Genomic DNA, 23632 nt, shown 5'->3' with positions numbered 1-23632 from the left:
CGGGAGTCCCCTAAAAGAAGAGAGGTATAAGAATGGGCTGTTGGGGGAGCAGTCCCGGGGCAAGGACAAGAAACGGACTCGGGTCCTCCTGTCCCGGAGCCCCCTCGGCGCCCGGCCCCGCGCCCCGCGCTACCTGTGCGGCCGCCCGCGGCCCGCGGGGCTGCTCGGCGCTGCCGGCCGGAGCGGAGCGCGCACAATGAGGCGCTTTCAGACGTGGCTGCGGTCCCGGAGCCGGCGGGCGGGAGCCGGGGCGGGAGGGAAGGAAGGAAAGAGCCGGTTGGCCCCCAGCTCCGGCTACCCTGCCCACCTCGGGCCGAGGGGCCACGCCTCGGGGGAGGGGCGGCCGTCCAGGGGCGGGCGCGGGCGAGCCCAGGGGAAGGAGGGCACAGGTGGGCTCGGGGGGCTCCCGGGGGCGCACGGCTTGGCCAAGGATGTCAGAAGGCGCTCGCGGAGTGACCTCTCATCCCACTAACTGACCGAAAAAGTTATCTCCCCCTCCAGTCCCCAGAGAAGGGAGGCTACTGGGAACACAAAAGGCCCTTGTGAAGGAAATCGAATCTTAATTTTGCCCCTCCTCGCTCTCGGTGGCATCCTCGCAGCAAAAAGATTTGGATTTGGAATCCAAACCGCTCCCCAAGCCCTCGGCCTCAGCCCTAAGCCAAGTCCCAGGAACCTTGATGCCAGGCAGATCCGCGCGGCCTCCCCACGTAGTAGCCGAGCTGGGAGAGTCCGGGACATCAGGTGGCCCTCAGAAGCTAGGCCTACAGCTGGCTTTCCCCCTCCTCCTGTCTCCTTCGTGCTCTAGCCTCAACCCAGAGGCTTAGGCTTGATAGCAGGTCCCGATATATACAGGGTAGGTTTCAATAAATAAAGATGTTATTTCCTCCTACAGACAACAGGGCAGAGTCCAAGCATCTGAAAAAGAGAATTCTGACCTCTTGTAATCCGTGGTGGGATCTAAAAGAAATCTCTGCTGCTCAGAGTATCAATTAGCGCATTTTTTCCAGGATGCGGTTTGGCAAGATGAATTAAAATCCTTAAGAATGGTCATAAGCTTTTTGAATTAGTAATTTCTTTCTAGGATCTATCTTAAGAAAATAAACGAGCAAAAAGGATTTATATGCAAGTTTAATAGATGTGTTTTTATGATAGCAAAAAAAATTAGAAATAAAAGATTAAAAAGATGTGTATCAGAATGCTAACAGTGATAACTTCTAGGGAGCAATTTACAGATAACTTATTTTCTTTAGGTTTCTGTAATTACACATTCCCCCAATAGATATTTAGAACTCATGTCGTCACAAAGAAACAAAACTTCTTTTACAAACCATGAATGTGAAGAGGAAGAAGAAGGCTTTATTCATTGCTTTATTAATCTTAATCGGGGCTCTCACCTGATTCAAACAGAAACTGGATAATCATTTGGCAAAATAAGGAACTCTCCCCTGCCAAACATTAATTGTCTCAAACCCTGACATAGCTATGGGTTGCAGCCCAGTTGATAAAATCCTGTATATTTCCCACCTTTTCCCCCTCTTGCAACCATACGGTGTGATTCAGGTTCAGAAGCTACCAACATCCGATCCGTAAATAATTTGATATTCACCAGACGCAGTTGTAATTTTCCAGCCTGTGGTTTCCACATGCTATGTGGATTCCACCAAAAACTCACATTTACTTGGGGCAGGGCCAGAAGATTTTTGCCAAAGAGCTAACAAAAGCTCCAAGGTCTTTGGGCAGATCCCTGGCAAAGCAAGGCTGGTAGTGAGTAACCCGAAGAAGTGTGCACAACCTCTGCCCTCCCCATCCTCCCCTTTCCAAATACTGTCCCTCTAAAGAGCCACATGCAACCTTCCAGTTTGAACATTTTAATTATAAAGTTACAAAACATCATGTTTCTTTATATACATTTTGCATGAAAATAATTTAATAAAATGTAAAGCCATGTTTACACACATATTCAGCTATGCTTTCCATATCTCTACCTCAATCCAGAGACAATTTTGTATTTAAATCTCAAAAAAAAACAAAAAACAAAAACCGTAGACATATAAACAGCCCAAAATATTAAAAGAAAAAACAGAGGGGCCAGTGTTAGGATAGTTTTGTGCTTGAATACTTCAAAACAGCTTTGTTTCCAAAACTCTTATTTTGGTCAGCCTGAAAGAAAAGGTGCTTTCGAAATAAAAACTGAGTCTCCAGGGTAAACTGAGGCACGTACTCAGGAGTGTGTGTGTGGATGGGCATGAAGCATGGATCACACAGTGTTCTTCCAGTGCCAATGATATCTCAGGATCATAATGCAGGTCCAGCTGTCCTTAGGGCAAGGATAGAGAATCAGTATTCCACGTGCGACAGAGGCCCTTCCAGTGGTCTCTTCTGCAGACACTCACTTGGTCGTAAGGGTAATCTGGCTGGACTTGCGTATCATTCTGCTAATGGCCAGGCCCGGATTGGGCTGCCCTGGCTAGCATCCTCTTTATCCCCTCCCTGCTCCTTGTGTCTCCTCCCCAAAGCGGCCCGCTCTGCTGGGCACCCTGTTCCTTAGGCAAGGGAAATACAAGTATCTGGGCTTCCCGCTAGCCCTCCAAGTAAACTCTGTGGTTGTCAGGCAGTGGGAGCCAATACCAACAACAGCTCCTCTGTCACCCATGTCCTTTTCAAGAAGGGGGAGGGCTGTCAAGGAGAAGGAGTGGCAAGTGTCCAGGCTGTTGGGTACGGGCCAGAGAGAAAGAACCTGTTGTTACACTCCTTGCTTCCCCCGCTGTGGCTGAGGGGCTTGTGAATGGGGAAGCACTTCTGACTGCAGCCTGCTGTTCCAGGGGCACAGACGGCGGGCAAAGAGCCAGCCGCAGCAGGGCAGGGATAAAGGGCTGTTCAGCTGGGCTGCCCACAGACGACTGTCTGTTAGACCCAGGGCAGGTGGACGGACGGTCCTAGTGTCCTCAAGTCGCCCACCCTCCCGCACGTGCACACGTGCTCTGGAGCACGCCCTTTCTCTCTCTCCAGATCTCCAGTTAAAGGCCTCTCAGTTCTGGAAATCAGTTCTGAATGGGAAATTTAGATGCCCAGGAGTGGAAAGTGCTGATGATTTGCATATCTATCACCAGAGAGCCGTGCAAAGAGTAAAACCTGGTTTACAATAGGGGGAAGAAATGCATAGCATGTTTCTCAGTTCAAGAGATGAAAAGTCTTTGCTTGACCAGAGATGGGACTCTTTCCAAGCTGTCTGAACTGACTGTAGTTTTCTCCTGAAATCCAAGTCTGAGGCAAAAAACAAAAACAAAAGCAAATTATAGCCTTTGGGAACCCTCAGAAACATTTCCACAAACTAGTCTCTGATTATTTTTGTAGGCGCTTAGAAGATATAGAATTTGTGCAGAGGAAAATTAGAAAGGATCGTTCTTTGTCTCTGATAGGAAAAGCACACGCGCGGGCAAGTGTCCATGAGCTTTTTTCAGAAATTTCATAAGATGGCAGTTCTCAGAAGACAACCGTGAGGTAGCCAGGGTCCTGCTTTGAGTTTTCAGAAAGGGTCTTCTTACGATAAATGCTCCTTATACAGTTCTCCCTGGGGCATTGCTGTTACAGGGATTGTGGTCACCACCTGATTTTGAAACACAAATCTTTTGATTCTTTCAAACACCCAGAGGAAAATAAATAGGATACTGACATACTGGATCCAGGCAAACTTTATCATTTCCCAGAATCCTGGTAGATAAGTACAAACAGTTAAGGAATCACAGATGACATTTTCTAAGTAAATGTTAAATCAAAGGGTTAGTTTAGACAGAAAATGGCAAAAATGTTTCAAATACCCTTAAGATAAAAGAGACAATAAACAATTATTAAGATATAAATATGGATGATTCTGACCTAGAAGAATTGCTCAAAAAGAAATATGAACAGGAAATGAATATTTTTTTTCCTGTATGAACTGCAGACAGACTGAGTCACTTGTGTGGGGCTACATCTGTAGCAGTTTCCAACCTGAGGCTTCCCACATCTGTTCCTTCATGGGACAACCGAGGAATCCTTTCTTTTCTTTTTTGAAACCCAGCTACTATTGGCCCTTTAACAGAAAGGATATGAGATGACTTCCGTGGGGTATCGGATGACAGCATTAATCACAAAGGGAGCTTCTGCAGCCCTTCCCACCAGCCAGATGGGGTTGGGGTCAGTCAGGACAGTGGTTACTGCAACACAGTCAGGAGGCAACCCATGAATGCTCTCCTCGGCAATAAAATATTGAGGGCTATAAAAATACTCAGACCTCTTGGGCAAATTCTGCCCTTCAGAACTCATCCCAAAGAAATAATTCAAAAGGAAAGAGAAACTGAATGTTCAAAGTTGCTCACATATTATTTGTTAAAATATTTGTTAAAATACGTTAAAAACTTGCAAATAGTCTATGTGTTCTACAATTGTTGAATGGCTAAGCAAAGGAATACTATGCTACCTCTAAAAAGAAAACCCAGTAAACCTTTGTGGCAGCATAGGGAAATATCTATATTATAAAGTACAAAAGATAAGTTAGATCACTAAGTGTCTCTAAACTATGATAGGAACTGTATAAAAAAATCTGTGTATGGACAAAGACTGGAAGGAATAAAGAAAGAAAAGTTGATTTGTAGATAAATGTTTTTAAGTTGTGTTCTAAAATTCCTTTACTTGGGGGAATTACCTGGTGGTCCAGTGGTTAGGACCCAGCACTTTCGCTGCTGTGGCCCGGGTTCAATCCCTGGTCAGGGAACTAAGAGCTCGCAAAAAAGTAAAATAAAATTCCTTTATTTTTAGAATACTGCTGTGAGTGTATTACATAAAATCAGAAAGAAATACTGGAATTTCAGTCCCCTGACTTGTTAAATGTCTATGTATAGTAGCTATGATGTCTGGTTGCCAAGTAATGCTTTCGATGCCTTTAGAGAAAACCTCAGACCACCAAGCAGCCAGATGTGCTGAGTCAAGCACACACTCAGGGACAGCCTGAGAGCCCCGCCTCTTGTAAGGGATGGACACCCTCTGCCTTCCTGTCAGAACCTTGGGTGCTCTCTCCTACTTCAGCTGCTGACATGGGGTGAGTCACTCACATTCCCTATTTCCATATGAAAACTATGGAGAACAACTTGTCTTTGGCTTCTTTTATAGGTGTGGTGTGGTGAGTAACTCACGTGTCTACAAATATGAGTCAAAAATTATCTGCACTCTAGCTGCAGAATTTATTTTAATTAACTTTTAGAAAAGACAAATACATCATTTCTCAACATAATCTCCTTGCTTTTCAATACACTTTGTCCATCTGTCAACAAGCTTTCGTATTCCCTCATTAAAAAATGTTTTAGGCTGAGCTGTGAGCCATGAATGCACCGCTGTCTTCACTTCTTCATCAGAAGTGAATCCAGCTCCTTCTTGATGGCTAACACTTGTGCGACCTTCCTTGAACTTCTCTATCCATTCATACACACTTCTTCAAAACAAAACACTTTCTCACAAAGTCTTCGATAAATAATGGCACCTTGGGGCTTCCTAGGTGGCGCAGTGGTTAAGAATCCGCCTGCCAATGCAGAGGTCACGGGTTCGATACCAGCTCCAGGAAGATCCCACATGCCGCAGAGCAACTAAGCCCGTGTGCCAAAAAAAAAAAAAAATAATGGCACCAAGTACACCCTCAGACCACAAAAAAATGAGTCACTGCACGCTGCTCTTCTTTCATGCAAATCACAAGCGGGGCATCCATTTTTGCTTGCACCGCAGTTACAAATGAACTGATGTAACACATTCGCATCTGCACAGCAGTGACTGGGGAGACAGTAGCCTTGAACGGAAAGCGCTGATAAGACAGTGAGGTCAACAGAAATTTTAATATAACCGGAGTGCGGGTAATTTTTGACTCACCTTCGTGTGTGTGTGTGTGTGTGTGTGTGTGTGTGTGTGTGTGTGTGTGTGTGTGTGTGTGTGTGTGTGTGTGTGTCTGTGTGTGTGTAAACCCATCAAATAAATGGTGTGATAAATATGGCAGTTAATTGGCACTAACCTGCTGGAGCACAGGAGCAGTGGAGGGGACGGTTAGGGTGTGGGTCTTTAGATCAGGACAAATCCTGAGTAACCTGCTCACCTTCCATAACTGAGCACTCACTGGTTTGGATATTTTCATATGACAAGGGCTCTAATTCTGTTTCTCTCCAATATCCCCGTTAACCTGCAAAGTCCTTGAGAAGCAGCTGAATGAATTCTCCGCATGACTCACCATTCCTTTCCTGATAGGCAGCAACAATGTGGGTGAGGTCGTAGTCACGGGCAAAAGGGCTGGTCCCGTTGATTACAGATACCTGGGATGTGGCAGGAGGATGTGGTGTGAGCATCCAAGCGACTTCCCCTCTCGTTTTTTCTACCCTCCTGCCCACCCAGGCTGATCTCAGAGACCACCCTCTTGTGCTTGGTGGCCTATTCCAGTATAGATAATCTTTTCTTTAAGGATGAATGAACTCTTTTGCAACAACTTAAGTCATTTACTCTGTCTTTTTTTTTGCAGGGATGGAAACAAGGGGTTAATATCCACCTTTTACAGGTTTTAAAGCTATTTATAAAATACCCCTCTCTATGCTGATGGGAAATAGGATAAAGTGCAAATAGTAAGCACATAATCCTCTGAAGAAGAGAAAGATCTGCCCTCTAATATCATATTCCTGTTGACATAATCTAATATACAAACCTTCAAATAAAAAGTGCTACATTAAGTTTCTATTTTATAGTCTCCACCTTTTTAAAAAACATATGTTGACTGTAGCTATGGTGACCATGAATCCCAGTTTATCTGGAATAGTCCTGGTTTATGCCTATAATAACTGATAACATCTCATATTCATTTCCAAAAGTAGCTCAGCCCAACTTATATGGGCCTCTTTGTGATAATGTAAAGGTTCTTAAAACATGACCAGATGCAAGAGTTCTGGCCTCAGACAATTCATGGTTCTGTTACTTTCAAGCTGTGGGACTTTGGGAAAATTAATTCAACCCTGTAAGCTCCAGTTTCCTCATGTGTGAAATGAGAGTTCATTCTCTCATCAACTCTGTCTGAGTGCTTACAATGAGGCAGCACTGTTTTAAGCACTGGGGTGAGAGAACACAGAAGACGGCAGCGCTTTTACCACTTGGGGAGATGGCAAACGAACAAAGTGAAAACCTCTAATATTTCAGGTGCAGGTAAGAAGAGTAAACCTGGGTGAGGGATGATGGAAGGATAGGTGAATGCTCTTTAGAAGGAATGTCAGGGAAGGGCTGTGCTCGGGGGCTGTGAACAGGGACCAGAATGGAACAATAGGGTAAGTGACGTGGATACTCCGCAGAGGAAGAGGTAAGTGCAAAACCCCTGAGGCAGGAGCTGCTTCCTTGGTTTGAAGAACAGCAAAAAAGAACCGTATGGCTAGAAAGGAGCAAGGGGGACAAGCAGCTGTAGAGCAGGGAAACTGCAAAGGAAGGCATCTTGTGAGGCTGCTGTGATGATTAGATGAGATGACACATTTAAACCTCTTAAGTTACAACTGGCATGTGTTATATGCTTAACAAAGGAGGATTAGTATTCTTTTGCAAATGTTTCACATGGACTGGAAAAGATCACCTGAAATACAGCGTGTGTGTGTGTGTGCACGGGACCTGAAAACTATAAACGATTCAGTTCTTAAAGGTGAAGACAAATTCTTTCCCTCTCTTTTTAGATGTAAACACAGGGGTATCTGTCTCCATATTTTGAAAGAATTCATGGAAAGAATTCCTCAGAAATTCTTTTCTGTGCCACCCACAAAGAAATGCTACTTCCAGTGTTCCCTTCTCCCTCTTCAAAGAACCTGACAAACAGTAACATACAGAATCAAAAGAGAGGTAGAGAAAGAAGCATCCTTACATTGTACCGAACATCTAAGCCACCATAGCTTAGGGGCTGCTTCTGCTGCAGCCTCAGGTCTCCGTTCACGTATAACTGGGACCCTGGAACAGCGAAGGATGACTGGAGAAATGCCATAGTCTGCATCACGAATGTCGACATCCTCTGAAATCATTAGAAGCAGAGACAGTAACAATTTCGGTCAGATCCGAAGGGTTCTGGGTTCTAAGCGTCACCCATCTGTGGTTGAAACTTAGCCGTCCCTCTTGTGCCTTGCTTAGCCATGCAGGAAGCACTCTGCCCAGAACCCTCTGAGCTATTAACAGCTCATGTAAATTAATGTGACCTCAATGAAAAACATTCAAATTTAACTTCGGCAGTTAAATCCCAAATGACACCTCCGAAAAGAGTCTTCTGCAGTGTGGGTTTTCCCAGAAATCAGAAAGGAGGCTCTGTTCCACTGAAAGACCAAAGGGAGAGGACTCACGTGCAGTTGGTAGGAGAACGTCAAGATGAGCTGCACACCAAGAACATGCTCGGTGGACTGCAGGGGAAGCTCCAGTTTAAAATGTAACAAGTCCATTTTCCCATCCTGGTTCCTGTCTTCTTCTCTAGTCTAGGAAATCCAAAAGAGGCCGGTGACCCTGGTCCTTACTTAATAAGTCAGGTAGGAATCCATCTCACTGTTGGACATATACAGTGACTCACAGTTCTGCCACACACAGGCATTATCTCACTCACCGAAAGAAAAGAGAAAAATACAGAGGTATAAGTGGATCAATACTGGTGAAAGAGACACACGCGCATGGCCTCGGAAATGCATACTTGAGCCTCTCAAATATTCTAGGGCCAAATTGAAGGGGGGGACCTAGAAGTGGCAGTAACAACAGTGTAAACATCTGGATACATTGTTCTCTTTCAGTTGTCTCATTTGATCTTTTCTGTTTTGTTGCTGGTGTTTTCTTTCCTTTTTAGAAACATGCCTGAATTTCTATGGAACATTTAAAAACCACATCAGAACAGACTTCTACTTCTCCAGAAGTCAACTTTCTAAAACAGAAAAGAAAGAATCCTAACCATTATGCATTCCCCAGATTCAGCAGAAAAACACCAAGCTCTATTTATATATTCTTTTAACCACAGTGTCTTTGCTTCATATTCTGTGTTGGACTGATGTCAGGACTTTAAAGCCTAGTACGTCTTTTAGTAGCAATCAATACAATGAAAAGGGAAGCTAAGTAAAATCAGTAAGGCATTAAAACTACACAGGTACTTTATAAATTATGGACATGGACGTAGGGAAAACAGAGATCCGAGGAGAGAAAAAGACAAATTACAGCTCATAAAAAAACACCGGAATCCAGTCTCACCTCACAATGACCCTAAAATGACTAGCAGAAAGATGGTCACTGAAATGTGATCACTGATGACATGATGCCTTGGCACGACTCTGGATCTTGTTGCTACAAGTGAGCCTTTTCCACTGTAGATTCCCAGAAGGATTCTGCTGTGGTGTATCAGCATTCCCATCTGAATTCCCCACCTACCTTTATGTGGGGGAAGAGATTCTTTTGTTCTTTTTCAGGCTAATAAGGTCATTTGAGATGGAGATATCTCAGTTTTCAGAAACTTTCAATCATTTCTTTCCTTCTAGACAATAATGTCCTTATCCTGGGCCTTGTTATAAAGAAACCTACCCTTCTCTCTTCTGTTGGATACTATTTTCTCTGTCCTGTTCTATCAGCTTTGCAGGTGTAGGGGAGGGATATCTGTTACCAGGGCTGACGATCAGGTTACCGAGGCAATTATGTATGAGCAATTATGAGTAGGATGGAAAAGAGGCTGCCTTGTCTTCCTGTGAATTTTTTTCAGTTGGTTTCTGGGAAGACTTGGAAGACAAAGTCAGGTTGACTCTCTGTAGCGGATGCATGGCTTTCCTGGATCTTTAGGGTTGGACAGGAAGACAAAGACCAACAACTCGCAAGAGAGGACAGAAGCCAGGAGGGGACTGCCACAAGAATCCAGATTCTAATACAGCCTGAGGGAGAGAAACACATTTCATTTGACCTTTACAATAAGTTGAAGGTAAGCAGAGCAAGCACTACCCCCATTGTATAGATGAGAAAATCAAGGCTCAGGGAGATTAAGAGATTTATGGAGTACCGCTAGTATTGGCAAAGCCAGGATATGAAACCACATCTTTGTTCAAATCTGGTCCTCTTTCCAGGACTAAAATGTCCAGACTTAAAATAAACTCAAGGAGCAGATGTTGGTTAGGAAAGATCTTTTTGCAAAAAGCCAGCACACTTTCATTCCAAGTTCACAGGGGAGAGATCCGGTACAGCACCATAATTGGTGTCTACTTGTTAAATCCACTCATTAACCTGTCAAGTATTTTCTGAGGGCCCACTATGCGCCAGGCATTGCTTCACGTTCTGGGAATAGGATGGCAAACAAAACGGACAAAGTCCCCACCCTAATGGAGCTTACATTCCCAGCCAGGGAGGCAGAAAGTAAATCAGTAAACACACATGTGCTAATATCAGGTAGTGCTAAGTGCCGCAAAGAAAAATGAAGCAGGGTAAAGTTAGAGGACAACCAGGGTAGAATTTAACAGAAATCTTTATAGAAAGTATTCAGGAACCTGACTGTACAAGAAGTCAGGTGAAGTGAGGTGATAAAGCACAGAAACATCTTGGGGAAGAGTGTCCAGGCTAATAAAGCACACGCGCTCTGGGTGAAAGTGGGTCAGTGTTTGAGAGTGAGATGAGGCCAGTGCAGCTGAGCAGAGCGCATGAGCTGGAGACAGCGGAAGACGAGGGCTGAGAGAGGGCCATGGGGATGAGTGATGGTGCAAACGGTGCATCTCCCACAGAGGACCTGTCACCGAGTAAGACTCTCGCTCCCTTGGGGCTGGCAAGGTGGGCTACATTGCTGTGCTATCACTTGGACCACTGATGGAATCAATTATCTAATTCCATTTACTTCAAACCAAGCTTAGCACAAAATGCAACAGCTACAAAGGCAGGTGTTCTATGAGCTAATCCTTCAACACAAGTTCAAGATTAGTAACTAAAATCCACTGGGTGTGTCTGGCTAAGAAAATTCATAAATCACACCATCACCTTATATAGAAGGTGTATGTGCAACTTGGAGCAATTTCTTTATCCACGGATCATCTGCCTCCTCCCTCTGCATATCCCAGAAGTATTATTACTAGCAATAATTAGCAATAATTAGAGAGGTAGGTACTGTCATCCTCTTTATATAATTACACTGAGGCCAAGAGAGGGTATGGAACCCAGTGACAGAACTGGGGCTAGGACTTAAGTTTTCTGACTCCTGATTCTATAGTAGCCCACAAGAACCCTAATTTCAAAGATTTCTGGGGTTAAAACAGGTTAATCCTTTACCGATATGTGTGAAATCAATACTAACATACCACATAGGATAAATACAGGTATTGCTGGATTTAGTCAATGCCCATCAATCCACCTGTATCAATCAGGGTCCAATCAGGAAGAAAAAAACTAGTTATTTTAACAGGGGAATTTAGTATAGGGGATAATTAATAAAATAGGCATTAGTGGACTAAAAAGGCAAAAAGGGAACACTTTTTGCAGGGTAACTACCTAGGGAGAAGAAAAGGAAGAGGCTGACATTACCTCAAGGATCTGGGACTCAGACCTCAAAAAGGGAGTGCTGTCAGCCGGTGCTGGTACCTTCGAAGCTTGGAGGAAGAACCCAGGAGGGAGTCAGTAAAGGCTGGAGGAAGGATGTACTCCTTGCTGTTTGCATCACCCCAGCAATGGTTCTTCACCCTGGTTGCAATTTCTGGTTTTCTGCCACTCCCAGAACAAGGCTTAGCATGCCTCCTACTGGCAGGATCTAACAGGGAGCCCGTGGGCAGAGGAAAATGTGGTTTTCAGTATTTCAGCATGAGCATCACAAAGGAGAGCATAGGAGGGTAGGTTTGGAGTTGAGACAAGACCTAATAACCAGCACAGCATCGGACAGTAGAGTAGCTGTAAATTTAACTAGTGCCATTGTTTCCAAAGTGCCCTGACTTACAACATTGTTCTCGTCAGGGATTCTACACTATTTGATAGTTTGCTGGAATTTTATTTCGCTCCTGTTTGTTTTCATACTTTTTTTATTCTTCAGGGTCATATTCTTTTTTTTTTTTTTTTTCTGAGCTGCATGGCTTTTGGGATCTTAGTTCCCCGACCAGCGAATTCTCTAGTCATATTTTTTTTAATGAAAGTTAACTTCCTAGTTTACACCAGTATCTGCTTTACCGCATACTTGTCATCATTGGGGTGTCCCATTTTTTCTTTTTAAGCTGATAATGCTCTTTGACACCAGTCTTTGAGTCTCCAGCAAAGTAGGAACCACTACTCCATGTCTCCTAGACTTATAAAATCCTTGCTACCTGTATTTAATCTAAGATACCATTAAGTATAAAATGTACCGATATTTTATATATCAGTAAGAAAGCAAAAATATTTCCAATTAAACTATGACACGTTGCTTTCTAATCACCAAGGGTATTTATTTTATACTTATTGAAAGAGCTTTTAGACTTAGGTGCATTAATATCAGATATCATATTTATGAACACAGAAAAATATATGCAAAATAAACTGATCGAGGGATTATTAAAACTTTTTATGGGGGGGTGCACGTCTCAATTTTTTTTTTTTAATTGGGGTATAGTTGTTTTCTTGAATCACCTTTTGACTCAGTATTATCTGTACTTTTCTATGCAAGTTTGTCCTTTGTGCCATGAAGTACACTGGTGATACAGCATTTAAAAAACATTCACAAAGGGAACTAAAATCCACCAGTCTGGACTCTTAAGCAGGCTTTAAAATTATGTGGAGTTATCCTACTGTTAACTGCCTCTTGAACCTTCCCTTACCTGCATATCACTTGGTTCTTAGGGTTAAAATGTTTTATTATTGTCTCTGGGGTTTTCTTTCAAGTTGCTGATGTCCCTTCTGCAAGTGTTGGTGCTGGTACTTTAGAGGTCTGCATATGTAGGCAATGAGGACTCGCCAAGCCTGTCTTCTGGCCAAGAGCTATTGTAAGATACCACTGACAGGGGACTTCCCTGGTGGCCCAGTGGTTAAGAATCCGCCCGCCAATGCGGGGGACAGGGGTTTGATCCCTGGTCCGAGGCTCGAGGAGCCACTAAGCCTGTGTGCCACAACTGCTGAAGCCCAAGCGCTTAGACCCGGTGCTCCACAACATGAGAAGCCCAGGCACGGCAACTAAGAGCAGCGCCCACCGCCCCCCACCCCCCACCACAAGAGAAAGCCTGAGCGTAGCAACGAAGACCCAACGCAGTCAAAAATAAATAAATAAATAAAACGTTTTTTTTTTGTTTTTAAAAGATATCATTGACAGGGTTTCCAAGATATGAAAAAACATGTCTCAGACACACACAATTACTCTCCACTCATCTTACTGCATCCTTTTGTAGCCTTCAGCCCCACATTCTCTGGGTCACAGATGAAACCAAGTCAGACTCGTTGAGGAAAAAGGTCACTCTGCTTTTTTTCTTCTCTCGTTAGAAACAACAAGAAATTTGACTTTTAAAGCATTAAAAGCACAGGGAATTTAGGGACGCTGTCCAAGGTGAGCTGACCAAAGTAGAAGCAAGGCCATTTTTGACTTTCAAGAAATTTTCCACGATTAGCCACCTCCAAGCATTTGGTCAAACTTTGACCAAAAACCACTGCTTCCTTGGCTTTCTGGGCAGTTTCTTGGACAGGTTGTAGTCAATCTAGCTTTATGTTCAGAGTTAGAAAAGTTTTTTGCTGTACTACGGGTTGAGTATATGATACAAAACAAGAAACCCTTGGGGACTTCCCTGGTGGTCCAGTGGGTAAGATTCCAAGCTCCCAATGCAGGGGGTCCGGGGCCAGTCCCTGGTTGGGGGAACTAGATCCTGCATGCATGCTGCAACTAAGGATCTGCATGCCACAACTGAAAAAAAAAAAAGATCCCAAATGCCGCAATGAAGATCCCGCATGTGGCAACTAAGACCCGGCGCAGCCAAAAAAAAGAAAAAGAAGAAAAAAAAAGAAACCTTTGAGCTGTAGTCCTGACCGCTCACTGGAGAGCTAAAAATTATGTCACTTCTCTGAGTCTCGTTCTCTACATCTGTAAAATGGGGTATAACCTCTACCTCACAAGGTTACTGTGAGGCTGAAAGAGTTAATATATGCAAAAAAAATAATGGCTAACAGTTTACTAAATGATTATTAAAGACCAAGTATTATGTAAAGGAATTTAAACATATTATCTAATGATAAAATGCTTAGCATATGTCAGAGGCACAGTAAATCAACAGCAATTTTCATTTTTTAAATTTATTTATTTGGCTGTGCTGCATGGCTTGTGGGATCTTAGTTTCCGGACCAGGGATCGAACCCAGGCCCTTGGCAGTGAAAGCACGGAGTCCTAACCGCTGGACCACCAGGGAATTTCCAATATCAATTTTTATTACTGTGGCTTCTAAGCATATCACCAGGAAATCACCTACCTGCTTTTAAAAAAAATTGAGACAAAATTCACATACCATAAAATTCACCCTTTTCCTACAATTCAGTAGATTTTAGCATATTCACAAAGTTGTGACTATCACCATTGATTCCAATTTCGAAACATTTTCATCAGCCCAAAAAGAAAGCACATACTCATTAGCAGACACTATCCAACTCTCCTCTCCGCCAATTAATTCCTCAAGTTCCTAGGATCCCTACTCTACCTTCTGTCTTTATAGATTTGTCTATTCTGGACGTTTCATCAAAATGGAATCATACAACATGTGCTGTTTTGTGGTTGGATTCTTCTACTTAGCAAAAAACTTCATCCATCTCGTAGCACATGTCATGACTCCATTCCTTTTTGTGGTTGAGTAATATTCTATTGTGGATATAACACATTTTGTTATCCATTCACCCACTGATGGACGTTTGGGTTGTTTCCACTTTTTTTTTGAATTGTTATTGCTATTATGAATGAGTCTGCTATGAGCACTTGTGCACAAGTTTCTGTGTAAACATGCGTGCTCAGTTCTCTGGGGATACAGATGTATCTAGGAGTAGGGATGCTGGGACACATGAGAACTCTGTTTACCTTTTTGAGGAACTGCAAACTTTTTCAAAGTAACTGTGGCATTTTATATACTTACCTGCTTTTAAATTTTTACTGTTTTTTGGTTTGCTTTTGTTTTACATGGCACTTTCTAAATTTTTCCTTTAAAAATTGTTACTGTAAATTAAAAATCTCGAATATGTATTACATTCCCATGGTACAAAAGGCTAGGCAGTGGAAAAGTTCCTCTCCCACCTTAACCTCAGCCATCTATTCTTTCCCTAGAGCAATCAGTGTTGTTAGTTTCTTTTGAATTCTTCCAGAGATAGCTGAAGCATGCATGTTTGTCTATGTAAATGTTAGGGGAACCACTGACAGAAACCATCCATCCTGGCCAGGCACCACAGTAGCCATTTGCATGAATTGTTTTATGACAGGAGATCCTGGTAAGGGACACAGAACTAACAAGCCACCACCAACTGGCAGAATCCGGGAGGTCAAAAGGAGATGCCAGTCCATATGTCCTACCAACCTCCCAGAATCCTCCTCGCTGGAATCCATCTTGGCTGAGCGATGCCTGCACCACCAGGAAGAACCCTGAGTCAGAATGACTGGCCAGAGACAACCCAGAAACTAATCCCATCACCATACAACTCAACACTGCGAGGCACGTGGCAGAGCAGTCCTCCTGGGTTCCCTTACCATCCTGCTCTCCACCCGGTTGCTCCTTCCCAATAAAGTCTCCTGCTTTGTCAGCACATGTGTCTCCTCAGACAATTCATTTCTAAGTGTGAGACAAGAGCCCACTCTTGGGCCCTGGAAGGGGTCCCCCCTCTTCCTGCAACATAAATACACACATTCATATTTATGTATTTTTGTTATTTTTTCCATTTTTATACAAATGGAAACATACTTTTTGTTTCTTATAGTTATCGATTTCTCTTGGAGGTAATTTCACATATACATATATAAATCCAACTTCATTAAAATAAAAAAGCTATGTAATGTTTCACTAGACAGATGCAACACAATTTTTTAAATGTCTTCTCTTGCTACATAGGTTGTTTACCATCTTTTGATATTACAGACAAATGCTGCAGTGAGCAACTTTTCACATATGCCATTTCATGTGTGCACAAACCTTAGGATACCTCATTAGAAGTAGAGGCAGGCACATGAATTGGTAATTTTGACAAATATAGACAAACAAATATGGCCTTTCAAAGAGGTTGTATCAATCTACACTCTCACCAGTGACATACAGCAGTGCTTGCACGATTCCCTACATTTTGCTCACAGTGCTACAAAACTTCAATTTTTGCCTATTTGATAGATAAAAATATCTCAATTATTCTTAATTTGCATCTAATTATGAGTGTGATTTCATATGTTGAAGAGTTAAGTGTTGAGAAACAGAATACTGACTGCCATATCAGCAAACAAAGGATGTCACAGTCGTCAGCAATTACAGTCACCACTGACAGTGAGCTGGTGAGCCCTGTAGGGACTTAGGAAGGAAACAAAGAATACCTGCCAGTTAGCAGCCATCAGACTGCAGCCACTCCCCACAGTGCGCCATGAGGAAACTCAGGATGTGATACTGTCCCCAAATAGCTGAGCTGCATATCAAAGGAATGATTTCCGTGAGCCCAAACTCCTGCATCTTCCCATACACAGCAAAGTGCTAAATTCTTTAACTTGAGATCTAGCTTTCTTTTATTAACAGTAATCTTTTGATCCTACTACCTGCCCTTTGTTGCAAAACTCCTGTATATCCTAGCTCCTCCGGCACCTACTAGGAACAGTTTTCTCAGGATTACTTGAGATGATGCCTCTGGGGCTTGAAATCCTCAGTATTTACAAGTGATACAAATAGTAAAACTTTTTTCCTGGTTATTATTTATGTTTTGACTTTGCTTATGGTTTTCACCAGGCCAATGATTTCTGTTTTTGTTTTTTTTTAACTTTTACTGAGATACAATTGACAGGCCAATGATTTTTTAAATTACATACTTGCATTTGTCAAAAATGTTTCTTTTATGCCTTCTAGATTTTGTCATACTCAGAGATATAAAAGCTTTCACTCATTTGTTTCAGTACTTTTATGATTTCATATTTTAAATTTAATTTTGATCTATCTGGACTTTAATTCTGCTGTACAGTCTCTGAGGACTAGGTGCATCTTCACTCAGTGATTTAAAATGCCACGTCTGTCATATTTGGGTCCATTTCCATACTTTTTATACAATTCCCCAAACCACACTAATTATTAGAGCTTTAAGATTTAGTTTAATATCTGGTAGACCTCTTCTTGTATTATCCTTGTTTTTCTCCTAGAATTTTTGCTTACTTTTTTTCTGTACTTCCCTTATATCTTCTAACTCATTAATTTGTATCTCATGATTTCAAACTATTCTCAAACCAAGAGCTCAACCAGGAAGGAAGCAAATAATTTACTGAGAAGGACTACAGATGACAAGGTCATAAATTACTTATAGACACAGGCTTAGAATGGAGAGAAAAAAAGATTAAGGAAAAGGAACTTTGGCTTTATGTTTTACAGTGTAAAATTACCCAGTATTAAAGAGGATTAATAGCTCTGGGCACCATAAAAACAAGAGGTAGTCTTGGCTTCACAAAATCGCAACACACACACACCCCCCCCTAGAAGCATGGGGTTGGTGGGTAGTGCTCTCAAGGGAGTGGTTTCTGGTTACAGAGATAAGAGGCTAACTAGCAATCCAACTGGGAAACCAACCCAGTTCACAGGTGGATGAACAAGTGAAAAGAACACATGAATGAAACCTAAGCCTGTATCCTTGTTTTCGTGATTATTTTAAGTTTTCATGATTATTTCCTAGACCCAAGTAAACAGAAGAGTATGGTGGATAGGAATATGCAAATGCAAAGAAAAAATTTCTACCAAAAATTTAAAAGACAGGGAATGCTAGCCTAAAATAAAACTAGCAAGTTAATTTGTTGTGTGTTTGTAATACAAACAATGACAACAACTTTTGTTTTCACTTTTGTAAAGGAAACGCAGGTGGAAAAAGAAGCGTACCTTGATGCTGGCCTCTGACCCACAGTCACCCTTCCCCAGAGGCATTATAATTTCAAATAAAAATAAAAACAGGTAACATGTCATGATTAGGGAGGGACTACTGAAAGAAATTTGTCTCTACTCCAGTTCTATTTTTTAAATAAATTTAAAAGAACCAATCATTCAAAGAATCAACGTGTTCAACAATGTTACAAAAACCAGTAGGCTTCCATCCACATGGCAAATAATTTCACCTTGTTATTTAGAAATGTATCTCCATGTTTTTAAATAACATTTGCATTGGCACTACTCAACTTCCCTTTCAGGCATCCTTTATTGTCTTCCCGAAAGGAGGAATGATTTAGTTTTCTTTCCCTCCTTGCTGCCCGGCCAGCGCTGCCCCCTTCCCATACCCCCAGTAGAGTTAAACTCTTATTTTGATTAGTCAACATTCAGTGTTTACCTAATTATGATTATGTAAATTTTACTCATAACTCTGATTACTTTTCTTTTCCTTACTTTTTATTTTTCTGGAGTTAATAATTACCTGCTTGCTTAGTTTTCTATGTATTTATACAATTTCAACAAACAGCTTCTACTCCAATTCCTCACAATTTAATGTTTAAAGGTGTATAATTTATTCAAAACCTTGTTCATTGCAATATTTTTTTTTTCACTGCAATATTCTAATAGTGGAAAAGTAACAGCAAATTAAAAATCCACCAACAGGAAACTGGTAAATCCATTACAGTTTTCCATATCATGAAATACTTTGCACACCTTAAAAAGAAGGTTAATTAACAAGTATTGATGCATGTACCAAACTGAGCTTTTAATTTTGTCATTAAACATACCTGTAACTGTTTAATACTTTACAATGAGCATGCATTTTTACAATCAGAAAAAAAATTAAGTAATCATAAAAAGTAATCGGAATCATATTTTGTTTGTGGTTATTCATATGACCAATCAGATTTCTTTTCTTTTTTTTTTTTTTCATTTTATTTAGTTGCTGGGGGAAAAGTCCGAATGTTTTTCTTCAGCTACACAAATCTGACGGTAGGCCAATCATCTCAGAAATGTCTAAAGAGATTCAACTTTGGAAGAAGGAAATCCAGAATTTTCCTACTTCTAAAGGAAAATGTTTTCAGAAAATGAGAGCAAAGGGGTGACTGGAAAGGAAGCATTCACTTATGTTGAACCAGATACTAGATTACAGCCAGTAAGGTGCTTCATTTTCACCCCAGAAAGCGGCAGGATGGAGCAGCCTCTAAGGAGGCGAGCCCAGGCAGGCGGGCCTGCGCCAGCAGCGCAGTCTGGGGAGGCTGCTTAACCAGTCAGCACGCTGGCTTCCACATGTCAGTCTGCCTAAAAATGCCTGCCCTTTCCGTGCCTCGCGTGTGCTTCTGAGGCACGACTGCAGCGGTACGACGGGGTCTTTAACGAGAACACCGCTCGGCCTTGACGACTCGTAGAGCAACCTTCGCGACACCCTCCCATCTCCCTAAGGGCCAGGCCCAGGGAGATGACGGGGGCCGGAGACAGGCTGCCCCCAGGCTTCTAGACTCTGTGTAGGACACGGACGCTGACAGCAGTAGCTAAATTTTATCGGGGTGGTGGACGGGCTTGCAGAGGTCGAACGAAACAACAAATCTGCTCCCCAGGAAATTAACATAAGCTCGGGCCAGTGAGCTCGTGCACACAACCTCCCGTGGGTTCGCGACCCCTTCAGACCCCAGCCGGGCTCCCCCCGACAGGGGCCGGGGCCGCGGCCGCTCGCCCGCTCCGTCCCACCCCTTCCCCCATGCCCACCGCAGCCCAGTCCCGGCGGCCGGCTGGGCCCGGGCGGGAACCACGCACCGAAACGAGCGGGACGCGCAGGTGATCCCCCTGCAGCCGGTTGAAGGCGGGGAACGTGCTCCAGGCGAGGAAGCCCCCGCGCTCGGGGCCCAGCAGGGCCACGAGCAGCACCTGGTGCTGGAAGCGCACGGTCGGCTGTTCCTCGTAGCTGCTCCGCTTCAGCCAAAACCCTAAGGCAAGGAGGGAGGCCGGCGGAGGCGCCGAGGTCAGGACGGCCGGCGCGGTCGCCGCGGAGAGCCGCGTCGCGCACCGGCCGGGGGCAGGCTCACCGTGGCTCCGGAAGGCCACCAGCAGCGGCGGGACGTACGTGAGCGCGGCGGCCAGCAGCAGGAACAGCGCCGCCTTGGAGCAGAGCCCCGCGCGGTAGCCCCGCTCCACCGGGTGAGAGAAGAGCTCGTAGAGCGCCATGAGCGCCGCGCCGGGTCTGACCACGAGCTCGCGACCCCTCCGCGCTTCCAGAGGGTCCACCAACTTTGGCTTCTCCTGGTTGCCATAGCCTTGGTCTCCACGGCGACCGACGGCGCAGGGAAATGAACCAATGGCAAGGACGCGGGCTTCGGAAGGGGTGGGGCTAAAGGGGGCGGCGCTCGCAAGTGGACGGTAGTAGTCGCTTTAACCGTTACTGGCGCTTTCGCGAAGGCTGTTTCCGTGCACCAAGGTCGTCGCCATCGCCCGTGTGAACATTTTGGTAAAATAAGATTTTCATAAACGTTGACAAAGTAAATACTTGCATATGTGTCATCTGTTAATCTCCAATGCAGTTCATTGTATACTTAAGTGCCACCAGTCACAGCACACCCTACACTGGAGGAAAACACAGAACATAAGTGAGGCAGTGGTCCTGGACCTGGTGCTGCGCTAAGACCAAACCAGACCTCTTTGTCTCCAAACTTTCTATCGCCTGCACTATAATCCATAGCAGGACAGACACGGAAACAGATCAGACACGGAAACAGGACACAAATCTTCCCTGCTCTTCGAGAGACAGAAAGAATAATTACTATATATCTCTGGTATACTTTGTTACCTTAATTGGGCACACGCTTGGCTACCTGTTTTAGAGGAAGCTATGGTCCTCCCCAAAGATAACGTTGGAGTATCACTTAATCAAATACCTTCCCCGCCCACTCCACCCGCCCCCTAGTATTTCGAACAGGCTACGAAATATCTTGCGTGCAGCAACTAAGACCCCACGTAACCAAAAATAAATAGATTTAAAAAAAATTTTTTTAAGGAGTTTTTCTTAACATAGTCAACAGCCAAGTTCTTCATCAAAAGGCCCTGAAGGATCACATTGCAGTGCCAAGAGATAGTGTAAGGTATGTCCTCAGAATGAAGTCCAATAGTAGATGCTCCTATTTTGAAGGCCACCTATAAGAGGAGTTTTTCCTTCTAGTTTTATTGAGATATAATTGACATACAGCACTGTATAAGTTTAAGGTGTACAGCATAATGATTTGAGTTACATACATCATGAAATGATTACCAGGATAAGTTTAGTGAACATCCCTCATCTCATATAGGTTAAAAATTAAAAAAAAAGAAAAAAACATTTTTCCTTGTGATGAGAACTCTTAGGAGTTACTCTTTCATATATAACGTAGAGCAGTGTTAATTATATTTATCATGTTGTACATTACATCCCTAGTACTTATAACTAGAATTTTGTGCCTTTTGACTGCCTTCATCCAATTCCCCCCTCCCTCCACCTCACCTCTGGTAACCACACATCTGATCTCTTTTTTATGAGTTTGTTTTTGAAGTATAATTGGCCTACAACACTGTTAGTTCCTGTTAACACAACATAGTGATTCAATATTTCTATACATTTCAAAACGATCATGACGCTAAGTCTAGTTAGCATAACCTAGAGGTGGGTTTTAGATGAAGAGAACAGCTGAGATTCTAACAACACAGAGAGAGGTCAAGACCTGCCCAAACACTATCCAGGGCTTTTCTTGGGTGGCAACACTGCTCTTAAATTCAACAACTGTTAGGCTTAAATCTATGTTATGATTCTGCCATTATATTGTATCTATGCTTTAAGTGAATGTCTTTCATTTATTTAAATAACCATTAAAATAAAATTTAGAATAGATGGTTCTAATGTTGCTTCCTGAGGGTGGCTATGCTCTGAGGAAGGAGGCGTTTGCCTCCAAAGCTCCTTCTTTCAGCAGAAGGAAACACATACTGTAGCTGGTGTCAGCTTAGTCACTGCTGAAACAGAGAGAGGTGACTACTAAGAATTTGGGTGTATGTGTGCTTCAGCCTCCTCTGAGATGCCATGAGCTTTGCAAAAGTATTTAATAATAACGGATACTAATATTTACTCTTTGCTGCCCTGATTTGAGGAAACTACTTTTTGTGGTTTTACTTCAATTCTTTGAGAGAATATTACATTTTAAAAAAATGCTAAAGATTTGTGTATATTATGTCATTTTCACACATTCTTGACTAAGAACTGACTTCTCAGTTTCAATTCCCATAATTTTCTCATATTTTATGCAATTTACCTCCAAGGACAAAGAGAGTTGTTCTCTTAAAACTACGCATTTTTTAAATCATATTCTACTCTATTCTATAAACTCCAATTCAGAGTCTCTTCAATCAGGTTAGAACTCTTGAATGTTTGCTTCAGTACTTTCCAACATTTGTTTCTCCTTGGTGTTTATATCACCAAACCTCTGGCTTCCCATTTCCCTCTTCCAAGCCCAGTCTTTGTTGGTATCTGTTAAGGAAAGTTTACACTTTGGAAAATGTACCCTTCTTTCTGAAACCTAAGATTCACATTCTCTGTGAAGCCTTTTTTTTTTCCTTTGGCCACACCACATGGCATGTGGAATCCTAATTCCCCAAACAGGGATGGAACCTGTTCCCCCTGCATTTGAAGCATGGAGTCTTAACCACTGGACCACCAGGGAAGTCCCCCTGTGAAGTCTTTCTTGATAAGCCTCACTTGGCTTTGTGTCGGCCCCCATTGCCCTAGCCATCCCTCAGTCTCCATGGTCACATACCTCCCCAAGATTTGAAATTTACTCTGCATGTTTTACAAGTCGGCTAATGTGTAACTGCACATATTCGTTATTCTATTTCTCCTCCTAATTCACCTCTTCAACTAACTACCCCCTCAAGGAAGACATCCAGTGTCCTTAGAACATTCAGTAAGCTAAATATAATGACCCAATAGGTAAAGAAGGTGATGCATATCATTAAGGCAGATTACAGAAACCAGTTAGAATGGTGAACTGGAAAAATACATCAAGAAGGTAGGTAAAGATAGAAGACAGACATTGCACCTCATTGAGACCATCAGGTGACACACATGCCTGAAAGCTGGTGAGCAGTGGATCTCTCCCCTGAAAAGTGTACTAAGTTCTTCCAGGTGCAAGCTGGTGTATACATGCTTTGAACTAGGACACAATGAACAGCTCTGTGAAGGGAAGCAGGCGTCTTCAGTCCAATTTCTATCTCCTTTACTGATTCACTATCAGATGGTGGACAACCGTCTTCATTCCTCAGTGTTTAATTTTATTTGCAAAACAGGTATTTTCATTTTTGTACTTATTCTCTAGCTGATCTCATCTAATTTGATAGCTTTAAATAGTTCTCCCTTGAATTTGAAACTCATAGATCCATCCACCTACTCTACATCTTTACTTGGATGTGTCTCTTAGGCATCTTATACTTAATACATCCAAAACCAAACTCTTGATTTGCTCCACCATGCCCCAGCCCCCACCGCTGGCTCC

The 23632-nt window shown here is 42.9% G+C and overlaps 1 protein-coding gene across 3 annotated transcripts; it reads right to left on the bottom strand.

Moving 5' to 3' along the window:
* Positions 1-1143: 1143 nt before the first annotated feature.
* TMEM231 (transmembrane protein 231) lies at positions 1144-20384 on the bottom strand. Of its 3 annotated transcripts, XM_057712722.1 has the most exons (7): positions 20153-20384; positions 19884-20053; positions 8367-8495; positions 7901-8044; positions 6248-6329; positions 4091-4196; positions 3122-3722 (listed from the first exon to the last, which is right to left on the bottom strand). In XM_057712722.1, exons 1-7 carry the CDS (start codon positions 20289-20291, stop codon positions 3542-3544), a joined length of 951 nt encoding a protein of 316 aa, XP_057568705.1. In that variant the 5' UTR covers positions 20292-20384; the 3' UTR covers positions 3122-3541. The 3 variants fall into 3 exon arrangements, with proteins under 3 accessions (XP_057568704.1, XP_057568703.1, XP_057568705.1); XM_057712721.1 differs by lacking the exon at positions 4091-4196 and having other exon boundaries at positions 1144-3264; XM_057712720.1 differs by lacking the exon at positions 4091-4196 and having other exon boundaries at positions 1144-3264; positions 20191-20384.
* Between the last annotated feature and the right edge of the window lie 3248 nt (positions 20385-23632).

Source organism: Hippopotamus amphibius, chromosome 16 (genome assembly GCF_030028045.1).
Source record: "Hippopotamus amphibius kiboko isolate mHipAmp2 chromosome 16, mHipAmp2.hap2, whole genome shotgun sequence".
Taxonomy (NCBI): Eukaryota; Metazoa; Chordata; class Mammalia; order Artiodactyla; family Hippopotamidae; genus Hippopotamus; species Hippopotamus amphibius.
This window is presented reverse-complemented; position numbering and strand designations above follow the sequence as displayed.

What these genes read in the sequence shown, in the direction of transcription:
- TMEM231 (XM_057712722.1), bottom strand. Translation starts at nt 20,291, where the DNA reads ATGGCGCTCTACGAGCTCTTCTCTCACCCGGTGGAGCGGGGCTACCGC. An exon ending in GGTGGCCTTCCGGAGCCACG is followed by an intron (nt 20,054 to 20,152) that starts GTGAGCCTGCCC and finishes TCCTTGCCTTAG; the next exon opens with GGTTTTGGCTGAAGCGGAGC. An exon ending in CGTTCTCCTACCAACTGCAC is followed by an intron (nt 8,045 to 8,366) that starts GTGAGTCCTCTC and finishes TAATGATTTCAG; the next exon opens with AGGATGTCGACATTCGTGAT.